Genomic DNA, 13,299 nt, shown 5'->3' with positions numbered 1-13,299 from the left:
AATTCTCTACGTGAAGTCTTAAACCATTCCTGAAAAGTCCAGAGTCCTTTAGCCAAGATATATAACTAAGGAAGCCCTGACCTACCTCTCCTTAAGGATGGTAAACAAATTACTGAGAAATAGGCTCATTTATTTTATGTTACTCATTGGCTTTAAAGGACTGTACTTTCCACTTAGAATAAAACTCACCTATCTTCCTGTGGCCAACAAGACCCAGAAAATCTCAGAATCCAGCCTCTGCTCTCCTCTCAGCCCAATCTGCACTTTCCCTCTCTTAAAAAACTCAGTTGCTCACATAAATAGAGCTTTATCCTGCTCCAGAGCCTTCAGACCATCCTTTTACAGAAAAAAAATAAAAAATTGTTTTTAATTTTTTTAATTGACGAAGACCACTTTATTAATTTTTACTTTTATCGACCTTCTTTTTTTGGTGTTATGTCTAGAACTCTTCTCTAAGCCCTAGGTCTTGCAGATCTTCTGTTTTCTTCTAAAAGTTTTATAGTTTTTTTTTGTTGTTGTTTTACATTCAAGACTATGGTTCATTTTGAATTAATTTTTGTGTGATGAATGATTAAGATCAAGGCGCTTTTTTGTTTTTTTACCTACACATAGCCAAGTGCTGTGGCACCATTTTTTGAAGACTTTCCTTCCTTGAAGGAGTTGTTTTCTCGGCCATTGTGGAAAATCGAGTAGCAGCATTGGGTTGGTCTGTTTCTGGGCTCCATGCTGTTCCCTAAATCATTCTTCTCTCTCTTACGCCCAGGTTATCTCCTCAAGTCTCACCTTCCGTGTCATTTCCCTAAAGAAGTCTGTAAGGATCACCCACTCCCGTTCTTCTCCATACCCTCATCTCCAGTCCTAAGGAGTTTGGCCTCCATTATTCTTACGCAACACGTGTTTTTGTTTTTGTTTTCTCTATCATGGTATTTAGCATAACTTGCTCCTAATTTGCTGGTGTGATTGTGTCAGTATGTGTGTAATTCCTGCCTCTAAGCCCTAAGGAGGCAGGGACTGACTATTTTGTGTATCCCTGCAGTGCCCAGCAGGGACCCTGTCACATGCTGAGTGCCCAATCAATATTTTTTGAATGAATGGGAAAAAGGAAGGCTTCCTGGGGAATGTTTTCTAAATCACTTGGTACCGTTATCTTAATGTGAGAGGATATTCCTGGTTCTTGCGACCTCAGGACTTACTTTTTTCCCCATTAACTCATCTTTGAAGGCAGTGGTTTTAAGAACCTTTGACCTTCAGCAGAGGCACCAAGAGGGCTTGTTAAAATGCAAACTGCTGGGCCCCTCCTGCAGAGTTCACCATTCCAGAGGTTGGAGTGGCCTGAGAATTTACATTTCTAACAAGTTCCCAGAACATCATGCAGACACTGCTGGTCTGGGGATCCCACTTTGAGAACCACTGTCCTTAGGTTAAGAACCTTAGGATGGGTTCTGGTCCCGTTTACTTAGTGACAGTCCCAGGCAGCCTTGAAGCTGTCCGTCATCAACGGTACTGATCAATTTAAGAGGAATCGCAGCCAATCCCAGAAGAATGAAAGGGAAAATATCTGCTACCGCAGTAAATAGAACTGCACATTTTAAATTTAAATAGGAAATGATCAAAAGCCTTTCAAACGACACTCAACTACTTCTCTTACATTTGTGTCTGTTACATTTTGGTTCTTTAATATTTGAATAGGCAAAAGCATTGATATTTTAACTCATGAACTATCCCCTATAGGATGCTTGCTAAGTGAGAGCAAGACTTGATTAGTGTGGACAAATTTATAAAATCAAGGATTCGGGTTCTGCTCTGGTCTGTTTTCCCCAAGCCCTTTAGAGATGAACCAAAGCAGTTCAATAAATACTATTTCATGTGCTTATACTGAGTCATAAAATTACTTTCCTCTGAAGTCAACAGAAAATGTAAAGGTGGCAAAAAACAAACAAACAAAAACACGTTTCAATACTAATTTTCATTTGTCTGCTTTTCTCCCAACAGTCTGTTTCCGCTTTTTTGCGGAAGAGCAGATAGTGTTCGGCCTAGGTTGTTAGATCTGACGAACTTTCATCACAGAAAATTTCCTGGAAAGAAAATCTTCCAGCGTCAGTTTTCTTTAAATGTTCAGGAAGCTGTGTGGGTCCCAGCAACCCATCTGGAGCAGAGCCAGTGAAGGGCTTTGAAAGTATTTGCAGGCTCTGAGATGGCTTTAACCCGTTTGTTGGCAGCACTGCCCTTTGCACACTCTTAGTAGAAAGATACTAATGTACTTTCATGGTGGAGAGTAGATGTGGATGGGCAGAGAGTGTCTGCGGGAAAGCCGGGCACACCCCTGCCCACTTTTGTGCACAAGGAGGCAGATCGTAACGTGGGAACTCTTTTCCAATAAGGCAGAAAACGTAAGTAAGGAATTGCCTTTCAAAGTACAGCTAATCTGTTAAGCACACTCTGACCTACATTATCTTTGGGCCCATAGCACAGATCTCTAGATGATTTGGGGGAAGGAGGAAAATGGGTGTCTGCTTTGTTCCCTGCTGCATCTTCAGTGCCAAAACCAGTGCCTGGCACATCATAGGAACTCAATGGTTGAATGAATGAATGAATTTATTGACTGTGGCTTCTTTCATATTTTCTCTTCATTGTCTGCAATTCAACTTGTTCCTGTGGTGTAAGTACTTCCTCCAGCCTCTTCAATATGTTACTCCAAGGAATAAGTTTGAAAACATAACCGTTTAAACAAACACAGAAAGTGTCTCTCAGGGCAAAACCCAATCTTTTTTTTGCTACATTATAAATGAAGAGTCCAGGTAAAATTTTAATTTAGATCTTGTTTGATCATTGAGATTTTTCCTTCACCTATATCCCACTCATATCAAGAAAAGTATCTGCTGTATTTGAGGAGGCCAAATGGTGTGGCTCATAATTACATAATTTGGTTGCAAAATAACCAAGACTTGGTTAATATTACCCCCCACAATTCCTGTGGTAGGAGCCAATATTCAAAATCACCGGAAGATAAACTGATGATGAACTGCGGCCAGAGTTTACACTCAAACATACTTTTAATTAAGTTAACTTTTAATTAAATTATTGACAGAAATATGTGGGCAGTCATGCATGGTGTACAGTAAGGTAGACAGGCTTTTGAATGCCTGTTTGAAAGACTGACTTATTTAAAGAAATAAATGAGCTTTGCGTTTTTGATTAGGATAAAAATATTTGTGTGTTTGTGTTGGTGTGTGGGTTTTTCACTGTTTTGTTTGTTTGGTAGAATCCTTTTCCTTTAGATTTCTCTTTAGCACCTAGTCTCCTGATGTCATCCTTCTCTCGGTCAATTTATTTTATTTACCACTAAGCCCGCATAGAAGCAGACAGTGCTCTAACCACAACGCTAGCATTAGCCGTGCACTTTCTCATCTTCTGCCTTTTCAGGTGCTATTCCTTCTGCCTAGAATGCCTTCCATCTTTTATGACTTAAGCCTAGTGGTCGCTTATGAACACAGTTTTTGACCACACCCACCCTTTTGGGGCAAAGTAAGACCACCTTTCTATGGATTGGAGTTGACCTGTGTATACAGTTCTAGGCTTTTTCCTTGTGTTGTGTCTCTGTCTGCTTCCAGCACTAGAATGGCTCAGTGCTTTAGTTTATTTTACTCGTATGTACCCCCCCCAAAATAGTGGCTGGTACAAATTTTAGAATGTCGTTGGTCTTTAAAACATGTTAGGGTAATTAAAATATACATATAGTTAAATGATATATGGGAAAAAAATAGCTTCGGGATAACAATAGCTATATTAGGACTGTGAGATAATAAATGATCCTTTTTTGCATGTTGTCTTTTCCAGATTTTAACTAGTTATTTATATTGCTTCCTTAATTTTATTAAGTGAAGAAAAGCATTCTGTGGTATAAAAGAGACTCCAGGGCTTTCAAAATGGTTGTATCCCCTGTCATAATTGTCCCTTTGAGCAGCAAGGTTCGTATTCTAATTACACTGCCCTGATTCCATCCACTTTTGAAACCCCTGTGATTCCACTGAGAGCCTCCCACATGTCCTCCGTGGTGGAAATTTTGTTTTCAGTGGAAAAAGTACTTACTTTTTGGCCAGAGTCACATGACATTCATAGCCGAATGTAAGGAACAAGGTTGATAAGCTGACCCGTATCATGTGGAATCTAGGAGAGAGTGAGACGTGTCTTGTATGTCATAGAAGCACCTCTTCGAGCTCTTAAACACGTAAGCTCAAGGAATAAAGTGGAAAATACAATGGCCCTTAAAATATATTACATAAAATTTTGAAAACATAACTTTCTATCTAAAAAGGATTTGAGCAAAGCATCCTTGCAATAAGCATATACAGAGGGTGCCAAAAAAAAGTATACATATTTTAAGAAAGGAAAGAAAAACTGCATTAAAATTGTAATACTCAGTATATACTGATAACCAAAGATGAATACCAGTCACATTTGACTTCTGCAATTACAAGAGGTGCTCAAAGTGGTTACCATCAGCGTAATTTTAATACGGTTTTTTTCCTTTCTTAAAATGTGTATATATTTTTTTGGCACCCTCTGTACATCGCTCAGGTGACTGCCTTGAAAAGGACCTCGCTCGTTTATGCACGTACGCTCTTATTTGTTAAAGTGATAAGTGCCCTCACTCTCAGTCACACAATCACAGGGGCTGGCCCACGAGTTCTAGGGCCCGACTTGCTTAGCTCTGAATGTGGCTGTATCACCTACTAGCAGAGAGTCTTCTGCAAGTTCTAAACCTACCCAGACCTCAGTTTCCCCGCTATAAAATGAGGAGAGAGGATTTTAGTCCTCCATAGGGTTGTTTGGAGTTTTAAGTAAGGTTATAACTGTTAAATGTTTTTAAAAGTGCCTTGAATGTAACAATCTCACCCATTCTAAGATGCACATAGTTTCACATTTTAACCCTTCTGAAATGAAGATGCATCTTACAATTCACGTAATTCTTTGAAAAGCATCTCATCACCATTTAATCAGCAGTATCTTTTTCTAATCGATGATTTCAATAGTGATGCACCTTAGGGTATATTACATGTTAGATTTCAATAGCTAGAAATCTATTGAAATAGTTAGATTTCAAATAGTACGAGCTCAAGAAATACTAGCTGTCATCAGCAGTGTCGTCAGTGCTGTCACTGTCATTCTTATCTTGGTTCTAACCAAGACGGTGGCACTTGATTGGTTGGCGGTGCTAGCCTAGAGTATACATCATATCAGATCTCAGTTTCATGTGTTTGTTTACATTGATGTGTTCTTAGAAAAGATCGAGTGAGCTGTTTTTCATATTGGTTTTGTATTAAGCTCATGGAAAGTATTTATGGGGTTAATTCTTGCAATGTCTGCGTTATTCTCTGCATTGGGGATCTACTAACACGTTCTTCAATGCAAATTGGTGTCTTGAAATAAATAGAGAAGAAGATAAATACTTTATTTTCTCTATTGATGTCTTTTCCTAAATCCTTTCGAAGACGTCTTTTTCTTAGTAAGCAGAACTAAGCCACCATTGTACCATTTAAGATTTACTGGTTTGCAGTCTTCTCTGTGGGAGAAAAGAAGCAGTTTATTGATCTGTAACAGAGAATGGATCATGGCCAAACCTTGTCTGGTTTATACAATGCACTGCCCCAAGAATCTGCATGTCATTAAGAAGACTGAATCTCATAATTTGAGACCACTTGTCAGGCATAAACAATAACTAAGAAAAATCGATACACAACATAAAACTTGTTTTTTGCACAAACACTGCCAAGACCCATGCCCAGTAACAGGGATGACTTGTTATTTTCCCACAGATACGCTTGTAGTTCCTGATTTTAGGCTTCCCCCTCATTTTGATTTTATTGTTCAGTTTGCAGGAGGGTGAAAGAGACCAATTTGAATCTGAGTTAAAGATCTGCTGCTGGGTGAAAGAGGTCCAATAAGTGGGGAGGACCTTGGACCAAAGTTTATGAAGCTTGACTAGAAAGATTCTGGGCACATCTCCATCCAAATACCTTGACACATACTTCATGCATCCATAACATATGCAGCTTGTTTCTGCTTGCCTTCTGCTTGCCTTCAAGAGTTTCAATGGTGATATTTACAAGCCATTATGAAGCAAGAATACAAACACACCAGGCTAGAAAGGCACCAGTAAAGAGGGATTTCACTTAGGTTTTTGTTGTTGTTGGCTTTTGACAGTATAATTAGTTGAATAATTCCAGAAGCTGGGCTTCTTTCCTTTGCCCCCTCACGTCTGCATTCCTCCTCCTTCAGTCCACCCAATCCCCACTTTTTCTTTTTCTTTTTTTTTTTTTTACAAAGATACATTTATCAAACATGTACAGTCATTCCTATTCTTACAGATAATGCTCACTCTATCCCTAAAGCCTGCCTTTGACTCAGCTAGCTCTGGCTGCACAGAGGTTATTGCTCTCTGGGGACGTTCAATGCCTGTTTCCAACAGAATGTCAGGTGATTGCCACATAGATAGAATAGAGCCATCCTGCGTTCCTGGTAAGCTGCCAGACAGAAACTGGGGAGCAGCAAGGAGCCTGAAGGCCACCGGTGGAAGGGTGAGAATGGAGACGCTGCTGGTGTCTGAGCAGTCGTCACTGGAAAAGCACACTTCTCAGAAGCAGCCTGGATAACACCAATCCTTTAGAGTTTGCACTGAGTTGCTTTCACGGTATTTAGCTTGGAACTGTGGTGCAACCTATTCAAACAGTGAGGAAAATTTCACTAGCTAAGCAGCAACAAATTTTCATTCTGTGTGATCAAAGCCATCAGCCATTTCCTCTTCCTTCCTTTTTATTTACTTATATTTCTGACCTCTTATAATCTCCATGACTGTGGTCTGGTAGTTTCCTTTTGCCTAGCACTTTTTAAATACTTTTTTCTTTCTCCAGTGCATTTTAAAGCAAATAAAACCAAAATTGACAGGAAGTATCTAATGTTTCTTTTTAACAATTATTATTACAAAAGTAATAAAGGAGCTAAAATCATCCATAATTGTATTACCCAGGGGCAATCGTAATGAACATTTTGGTGTATTTACTTCTAATTGTTTTAAATAAATGTCTAAATATGTAAATAAAGATTTTTAACAAAATTAGGTTTATGATAGAATACAGTTTTTTATCGACATACTTTGAGTATTTTTCTGTATTATTAAAAATTTGGAAATGATGTACTGACATCTAAGCAGCCACTGGCTGCTTACCAAAGGGTAAGGGGGGAGGGCTCTAGAAAAGGGTAAACAGGGTCTAATATAGTATGGTGATGGAAAGAGAACTGACTCTGGGTGGTGAACACACAATGTGAGATATAGATAATGTATTACAGAATTGTACACCTGAAATCTATGTAACTTTACTAACAGTTGTCACCCCAATAAACTTTAATTTATGAGAAAATAAAAAATAAAAAAATTAAAATTAAAAACAAAACAAACAAACAAAAAAACTGCGTCATTTGAAATTTACCCAACAGGACAATGGTAGATGCTCAACATTTTGTTTTAAGAGGGGTACTTACTGAATTAGATTTGTGTTTTAGAAGACTTGAGATAGCCCAAAAGAATCCACATGAAGTTCATCTTTTTTAAAAAGGTGAACATTTGGTACAACGACTGCTTTCAAATTGCAACTGAGTAAATGAAACTATTAAACCAATATTTGGAAGGGAGGATAAGCTTAAAAACTGAAAATAGTTTGTGAAGTGCTGCATAATGGTACTCGTTTAGGAGGTCATTTGTATTTGAAGACCACCTTCCTAAAAAGTCACGTTTCTGGAGAACCAGTTTGTCTCCCATAAGAGTGTTATGTGTAGAGACCTGCTTTCTGTGCCTGTCTACAGGTGCGTCTGTGGGCCTGTTATTCCCATAACACGGAATAGCCGGGTCCAGGACAGCCACCACCTTGATCCGCAGGCTGACACTCCCCACTTGGATTTGCACTCTCCATTAGCAGTCATCTTTGTAAACAGAAGTCTAAGGTTTAGTGTTGTATGTATTTTTAAATGATCCATTCTGATGGGGCTCTCTTTATGGTTTCAGGTTGAATGCGTTTGGGAACTTGATGCATAAAATTTGCATGACTCCTCACTCCTTTCTGGATCTGTCATTGGATTCAAGCCAGCATGGCTCATACCACAAAGGTTAACGGCTGTGCCTCAGGTAACTCCATGTTCTGGAGAGAGAGATCTGAGAGAGAGAGAGAGAGAGACAGAGAGACAGAGAGACAGAGAGACAGAGAGACAGAGAGAGATTGTGTGTGTGTGAGTGTGTGTCTGTAAGTGTATAAATGTATGTCTTTACTCCAACTAATTTCTAATTTTTCTTTTAATAAATGATAGATGATAGCAAGTTGCTTAGATAACTAGGATTTAAAAACCAATTTTCTGTCTATTGAAGTTGTGTTTTATTTTGTTAATCTCAGAATTTGCTTTTATCTTTAGTCTTTATGTAGAGAAATCAGGTAATTCTAAGTCAATTCTATTAAAGTTTGAAAGATAAATTGAAAATCCTGAATGCTGATGCAAGTATAATGTATGCTCCTCTTGCACGTTCCTTCCCAACCAGAGGCTCTTCCCATCTGCCCTGGACAGCTATTCTAAATCTCTATCTTTTCCCTAAAGTCCCTAGTCTGGCACCTAATTCTCAGTCCAGAAAATGGACTCCTGTCCTAAAAAAAAGAAAAAAGAAAGAAAGAAAGAAAGCGGGGTGAGCTGGTAGCAGGGAAGGAAGTGGGAGCTCTGGTTCCAGGTCCTCGTTGTGGGGTGAGGGTAACTCGTGGGGACTGTTAAAAAAAAAACCAAACACCAAAGAGCGATGAGAGAGGAAATGAGTTTGGGTGCTTAAAACCAATTCCTAGTACCCACCTCCAAGCAGCTTGATGTAGCTAAACAAAGGGAAAGGAAACATATATTCTCTACAGTGACTTTCCCAGAGAAGAATGTGCAACAAGCCATATTATGAATCCTGAAGACTTCCATTTCGATTCCTGCTTTGCTTGTATTAGAGACCTATATAGTTTACATATCTACTCCAATATTGCGTACGTAAAATTTGGGAGAAATTAATCGAACAAATGCAGTATGTAAGCTGTAAAACAGCACTTTTAAAGGCCACAACAGGAGGAAGAGAACGCTGAAGTGGGCATATCCAGCCCATGGATGTGACTTTTTGTTTCGGTAATCTCAGCTGCAAGTACCCTCTCTGGCAAGAATGCCATTGCTTGCCCAAAACCAAACCCAGATAAACCCAGTTGTTTATTTTGTCTATTATTTTGCTTGTCCTTCTTAGTGCCCAACTTCTTGAGACTATTATAGATGCTACTGTCAACAATGAAATGAGTGACAATATCTAATATTTAATGAGCACTTAGTATGTACCAGGGTGCCCATGATGCTGTGCTGTTTTATCCTCATGGCAACCCTGTAAGATTATACTATTATCATCACCACCACCACTGTCATCCCTATGTGGTGGCACAGAGAAGCTCAGTAAGTTATCTAAGTGACATAAGAGAAGTCAGGATTATGACTTGTTTGATAAGGGAGGAGACGGAAACATTGTGAAATTTCTTGACAGAGTGGGTGGGTTTCAGTCTCCTGTTTCACTGTGATCTCCTTCCCTGTCCTGCCCTCGTTTCCATTCACACACTCAGAGGAAGTGAGGCTTGGAGTTTTTCAGGCCTCAGACCCCACCCTCTAAAGCAGGGGTGTCAAAACTGTGGCCCCGCAGGCCAACTGCGGTCCGCAATCCATTGTTAATTGGCCCGCAGCAAATTCCAAAAACATATTTAGTTTACTTAAATAAACCAGGTGAGGCAATACGTACTTCACCTCGAGTGAGTGGCCCGGCTGTTTGTGTATTTTACCGCATGTGGCCCTTGGTGAAAAACGTTGAAAAAAGTTTGGACACCCCTGCTCTAGAGACTCTGGCAGAATCCTGTCTTCAAGCGTTTGGATACCTACCCCATTTGTCCCTAATTCCTTTTCCAACTTAACTTGTCCTAGAGTGTCCCTTTTCTCTTTGTTCCTGAAGTCTGATGATCCATCTATAACCTTTCCTCCTCAATTGGTGTCCTGCCTAAAAGGTCTGGGCTCTGAGTTTGAATGCAAAGGAAAGCTCTAATTTGTGACCTCTGGGTTTCAGGGTATGGAGTGTTAATGCAGACAGGTATCTGGACCAGGCAGGTGAAGGTTTTTGTTTATTCTTGTTACCATGACGTCTGTAGACCTGTAAGCAAATCTGATTAGAGGCTCAGTCACATATAATTACTTTAATTATATATACAGAGAGAGAGAGAGAGAGAGAGAGCGATTTCTAAACATACATACATTATATGTGCATTTATATGATGCTCATTATAGAAAAAATTTAAAATATGGACATGTAATAGTGTCTAAAAAAAAATAAAGCAAGAATTGCTGGTAATATCACCACCAAGACGTAAATGTTTTGTTCATTTTCCATATAGTATTTAGATTTTATATATTTCACATACTTGAGACTGTACTTATAAAAGTCATTATTTTACCTTTTCTTTTCCCACTTTGTATTACAAAAGGAATACCTGCCTATTGTTTTTGTGTGTGTGTGTGTGTGTTTAAGCCAAACTCAAACAATGCAAAAATGCATGCCAGTTATAAATATACTATTTTGAAATGTAATTAACATAAGAACATTTACAGACCCCAGATGCAGATGGGATAAAGCAGACTTCATGGCAGCTAACAAAGGCTAATTACTGATCTCTCCCGTGAGAAAAAGATAAATTATTTGGGTAGTTTCGTAGAAGTTTTAAAGGTAAATTGTATGTTTTTCCTCATTTTCCAAAGATAAAATATAATATTAAATATGCTTTTTAAAACTCTACTCTCCCTAGATATGCCCAAAAGGAGTCCCCCAACCGCTTCCCCTGGAAAATCACTGCTTTGGACACTATAGAGCATGGGGAGAAATCCCATATGAAGGTGGGGTCAGGATATTGGCAAAAGAAACACTGTTCATGGTCTTAGGAATAAAGCAGAGGTAAAAGAACAGCATCCGAGAAATGCACGGCCAGCCATGCTGTGCCCTTGGCTGCAAAACCCATCTGAGGATTGATCACCCCACAGTCACGTCCCTGTTTATTTAGACCAGGGGTGTCCAAACTTTTTCAACGTTTTTCACCAAGGGCCATATACGGTAAAATACACACACAGCCGGGCCACTCACGCGAGGTGAAGTACGCATTGCCTCACCTGGTTTATTTAAGTAAACTAAATATAATTTTGGAATTTGCTGCGGGCCATGGATCGCGGGCCGCAGTTGGCCCGCAGTTTGGACACCGCTGATTTAGAGCGTCAACTGAGTAAGGGACGAGTCACAAGTCCTTTTATACTCTGACTTCTCCGTTGAGTCCTACAGTTAGATTGGGTAAAAGATGCTCATTTGAAAGTAAGAGCAGTTAGTGAATAGAATAATTTGTAAAATGTGTGACCATACATTTCAGACACACAAAATGCATAGAGGTTATATAAAGAATCCACGTCCATACCACCTAACTTAAGAAATAATCTTTACTAGTATATGGAACATATTGAGCATCTCTACTGTGCCAGGTATTGTTCTGGGCACTGAGGATACAGCAGTGACGAAAATGGACAAAAATCTCTATCCTCAAGGATCTCTCATTCTAGTGGACATTGAGTTCTCCTGTGGACAGAGTATCCAGATGAAAAAGAGGACATACTTATACTTTAAAAGTATTTGTTGTTTATCTGAAATTCAAATTCAACTGAGTGTCCTCTGCTGTTATTTGCTAAACCTGGCACCCTACCTATGCCTCTCTCCTCGAGGGCATCTCGATTTTTACCATCCACCCAGTCAATATCAGTCATTTGTCAGTGTTGTCTCTTTTTCACCAGATCCTTCATCCAATTTCCACTGACTGGTCCACTTTTGTTTTTATTAATTTAAATCATTTTATTCTGCTATTACTAAGAGTACCCTGATGTCATTTGTTATTTGTTCCTATGAGCACCGTACATTGATCATGACTTTTTTTTTTTCCTTATAGCTAACTAGAAAGTAAATGAGGGCTGTTGGTTACAGCTGGTTTTCTGTGGAGTTTAGAGATGGGGACAGTCTACTTTTTCCCAAGTTTCGGAATCATGTTGTTAACTGGATGCATGGATTGATACCTCCCTAAACACTAATTAATGTTGTGAAACTTTAATTAGAGCTTAGAATCTCCTTAGAAGCCAAATAACAAGTAGCTTGTTTGTCAGATGAAGATAATAATACCTGTCCTACCGTCTTCATAGGATTGGTGTGAGAAAGAAAATAAAACAATAGCCATCAAAATGCTTTTTAAGATGGAAAGTGCTGGTCAGATGTCAGAGGAGATCACTGTCCTTCTTGTTCTGCTGTCTCTGTCACGAGCTCCTGATCCATAAACCCCTGCACAGGTGCCGTCGTGCCAGGCCCTGTCAGATGCTGTGACATTGTGGCAGGAATTGTATCGCTGTCCTGAGTCTACAGTTAAATGAAATAAATAGATGAGCCTGATGGAGTGACTTTTTATGCTTTGCATCATCATCTTTATTTTTACTAACACTTGCCTTTTCTGGTTCGTTGTAGTTATTCCCCCTCTTGCTATTTCTCTTTCACAGGCTAAATAGACATACATATTTTCCAGACAGATACATCATTTGCTTATTTAAAGTCCTTATTGAATGGTATTAAAATTTGGTTATTACTTTAAATTAATATAATACATTTCATAAAATCTTGCTGCCCTTGTCAGTTATGTGGCTCCAGGTTTTGTCTCCATGATGACCTGAAATGAGGTTCAAAGGCCACTGATAAGCCCTGGTCAATCAGACAGAGCCAGAGACTCCTCACAGGACAGGTAGAACGCTGCAGTGCAGCGCAGTGCAACCCACTCTCGGTTGTGTAAATATTTTTTCTGGGCAGGAGCATTTCTCAAACAGAACTCTGAGCCCACTGCGGTGACCTGGACAGCAAGAATTGCATGCTGCTTGTCAAGTACAACATCAGTGTGCCCTGACAGGTCTGGCTAGAACCAACCTGGTGTTTTCTGAGACCGTCTGTAAAGAAAGTCCCGGAATACAGCAGAGGTGGTGTGTTTTTGGTGGCGAGTACTGGACCTGTCATCTACATTAGCATTGCTCCAAAGGTAGAGGGTGAGCTGATTAGAAACTGGGGCTGCTTTAGTGTGTGGGTGCCCTCCATGACCTTCCAGGGTCTCCTGATTGAATTTGCAAAAGGATTAAATGTGTGTT

General features: G+C 39.5%; 1 protein-coding gene across 2 annotated transcripts in view; it reads left to right on the top strand.

Annotated features, from left to right (window-relative positions):
• KANK1 (KN motif and ankyrin repeat domains 1) overlaps positions 1-13,299 on the top strand; it is a 187,788-nt gene that overhangs the window by 122,578 nt on the left and 51,911 nt on the right. For both annotated transcript variants that reach the window (XM_033122896.1, XM_033122895.1), the window contains exon 4: positions 8,060-8,179. In XM_033122896.1, coding sequence (XP_032978787.1) covers positions 8,143-8,179 — 37 coding nt within the window. In that variant the 5' untranslated portion in view covers positions 8,060-8,142. The remainder of the gene's footprint in view (positions 1-8,059; positions 8,180-13,299) is intronic.

The sequence above is a fragment of the Rhinolophus ferrumequinum genome, chromosome 12 (assembly GCF_004115265.2).
Source record: "Rhinolophus ferrumequinum isolate MPI-CBG mRhiFer1 chromosome 12, mRhiFer1_v1.p, whole genome shotgun sequence".
NCBI classification, from domain to species: domain Eukaryota; kingdom Metazoa; phylum Chordata; class Mammalia; order Chiroptera; family Rhinolophidae; genus Rhinolophus; species Rhinolophus ferrumequinum.
This window is presented reverse-complemented; position numbering and strand designations above follow the sequence as displayed.